Source organism: Cynara cardunculus, unplaced genomic scaffold (assembly GCF_001531365.2).
Source record: "Cynara cardunculus var. scolymus isolate 2C unplaced genomic scaffold, CcrdV1 Un_Scaffold_10834, whole genome shotgun sequence".
NCBI lineage: Eukaryota > Viridiplantae > Streptophyta > Magnoliopsida > Asterales > Asteraceae > Cynara > Cynara cardunculus.
In genome coordinates this window covers 1-2,250 of record NW_020206169.1, presented here as the reverse complement: position 1 = coordinate 2,250, position 2,250 = coordinate 1, and the positions used below count along the sequence as shown (strand labels likewise).

The 2,250-nt window shown below is 34.8% G+C and overlaps 1 protein-coding gene across 1 annotated transcript; it reads left to right on the top strand.

Annotated features, from left to right (window-relative positions):
- The first annotated feature begins 92 nt into the window (after window positions 1-92).
- LOC112505428 (molybdopterin biosynthesis protein CNX1-like) lies at window positions 93-2,083 on the top strand. Its single transcript, XM_025109337.1, has 3 exons — window positions 93-390; window positions 486-592; window positions 1,132-2,083. Exons 1-3 carry the CDS (start codon window positions 288-290, stop codon window positions 1,219-1,221), a joined length of 300 nt encoding a protein of 99 aa, XP_024965105.1. The 5' UTR covers window positions 93-287; the 3' UTR covers window positions 1,222-2,083.
- Window positions 2,084-2,250: the final 167 nt, after the last annotated feature.

Below are 2,250 nucleotides of genomic sequence, written 5' to 3'. Positions count from 1 at the left end.
TTATTCATTTGTTAGAGGGGTGTACCTGTAATTTATTTGTCTATTTATTACACGTAACTCTCCTGTCATTTGACATGGAGATTCACAAGTTCTCTATTTCTCATGTTTAACGGTTATCAATTACACTCTTCCATTCTTTTGAAATTTAATGCCCTCCATATGCTGTAATTTTTGAAATTTATGACTCGTTGATAATATCAAACCAAATTCCTTGAGAAGCTTATCAAAACTGCAGTGGTCCAAGGGCAGTTTCTGTTGTGAACTCTTGTTCTGACAAACTAGGAGCGATGGTAGCTGCGACAGCTGTGGTTCCAGATGAGATAGAAAATATCAAGGAGATTTTGCAGAGATGGAGTGATGTAGATAAAATGGATTTGGTTTTAACCCTTGGTGAGGTCTTAAAATTCTCAACTCTTGGTAATCTTTATCATCTTCTAAACATTATCTGATCAATCTGTTTGAACTGAAGTATGCTTTAATGACAGGTGGTACTGGCTTCACCCCGAGGGATGTTACACCTGAAGCAACAAAAGGTGTAATAGAAAAGGAAACCCCTGGACTTCTACATGTCATGATGCAAGCGAGCCTCAAGGTATTTTCGTTGCTACACATTGTACTCTCAATGTAATGTCTTTGGCATGATGCTTCTTTTATATCCAATAACTAACAAGTTACAGTTTTGTACTCTATATAACACATTCACATGCTCACACACACGTACACCTCTATATGTATATATGATTATTGGTAACAAAATTCCACATTTCATTCACAATGAGTAGATTTTTAGGTTAAGATCAATTCTCAATTGTGGAATCAATCTCTTTATGTATAACAGTAAACCTTCAATTATTGATCGATCAACGCACTCATGCTGCTCTTGGTTTCTTCTAATACATAAAAAAGTTTATTTTTATTAGTTTTTATTTGATTGCTGGTGTGCCCTAGAATTGTATTGCCAAAGCCATATTGCATGCATTTATTACCTGCTTTGCTTGTGTACTTCACGAGATTGGATTTATTATTTTATTAGTAAAATATCACTTGCCTACTTTCTCTTGGTCATGCACTTCTCATTTGTACTCGACTCTATGCCAATAAGATGTTCCAGTAATCATAAAAAAATAACAGGTTACACAATTTGCAATGCTTTCGCGTGCGGCAGCGGGGATACGTGGATCAACATTGGTAAGGGCTTCTTATTCAACGTGTTTATTCTAAATGTTGTCAGCATTAAGACCTTCTAATGTATTCTTTCTAAAGTGTGCCACACGAGCGTTTTATGTGGTTGATTACTTGAAAAACATATGGGTAAAATGCAATGCAGTTTGCCTTGGTTTCTATTTAGTGAGCAAATAATTTTTTATTCTCAATAATGTAATAAAGTTTCAAAATTTCCTACTTAATGTAAGTTTATTTTTCTATTCTTTACATATTTTGACCGGTAGCATGCTGATCTTGTAACATTTGATGACCTGGATGTCAAGTTTGTCGTAAACATTTCGTAAATAGGTATCAACATCATCAAATGTTACAAGATCAATTGTTTCCAGGTCAAAATGGGTACACGATGGGAAATTTGAAACTTTGTTGCATCCATTGAGAAAGAAAAGCTAAACTTTGTGGCATTGTGATGCATTTTGCCCACTAGACACAGGAATGCAATCACTTCTATTGAAACAAGAAATCGTCTGGAAAAGAAGATTTAGCATTTCGTAACAAGCTGGTGCCTTCATTTTAATCTAAAAAGACATTGGTTCGTTACATGTTGCCCTGTTTACTGTTGAATACAAGCTATAACAGGCATAACACACACACTGGATCGAACATGTAAATATCATCAGGTCATCACATAAAAGCCAGCTTTGACTTTATTCATGCTTTACCACAACCCATCCCGCAAATGATAATCCTGATTGTGCACTTAGGGGGAGCAAGTTTTATAATGTGAAAAAATTAATAGTTGTAATCAAGGTTCTAGAAGTCGTGAGATGTGCCCTGGCGGTGAGGTCAAGCCTCAAACCGTAGGAGCCACGACGTTTTTCAAGATTTAGCTTAAGGCGGCAAATATTTGTGTGTGTGTGTATATTATATGTATATGTTTCTACTATTACTACTACTACTACTACTACTCGGTTTATTATTATCAGTGATATTGAATAATTTAAATTCATATAAAAAGAAGAAAACAATACATTGATGTATAGATATTAGGGGTACCATGCCTTGAATAATTTAAATTCATATAAA

Coding starts and splice junctions, on each gene's coding strand:
- LOC112505428 (XM_025109337.1), top strand. CDS start 288: ATGGTAGCTGCGACAGCTGTGGTTCCAGATGAGATAGAAAATATCAAG. Junction 391..485: donor GGATTTGGTTTTAACCCTTG/GTGAGGTCTTAA, acceptor CTTTAATGACAG/GTGGTACTGGCTTCACCCCG. Junction 593..1,131: donor TGATGCAAGCGAGCCTCAAG/GTATTTTCGTTG, acceptor AAAAAATAACAG/GTTACACAATTTGCAATGCT.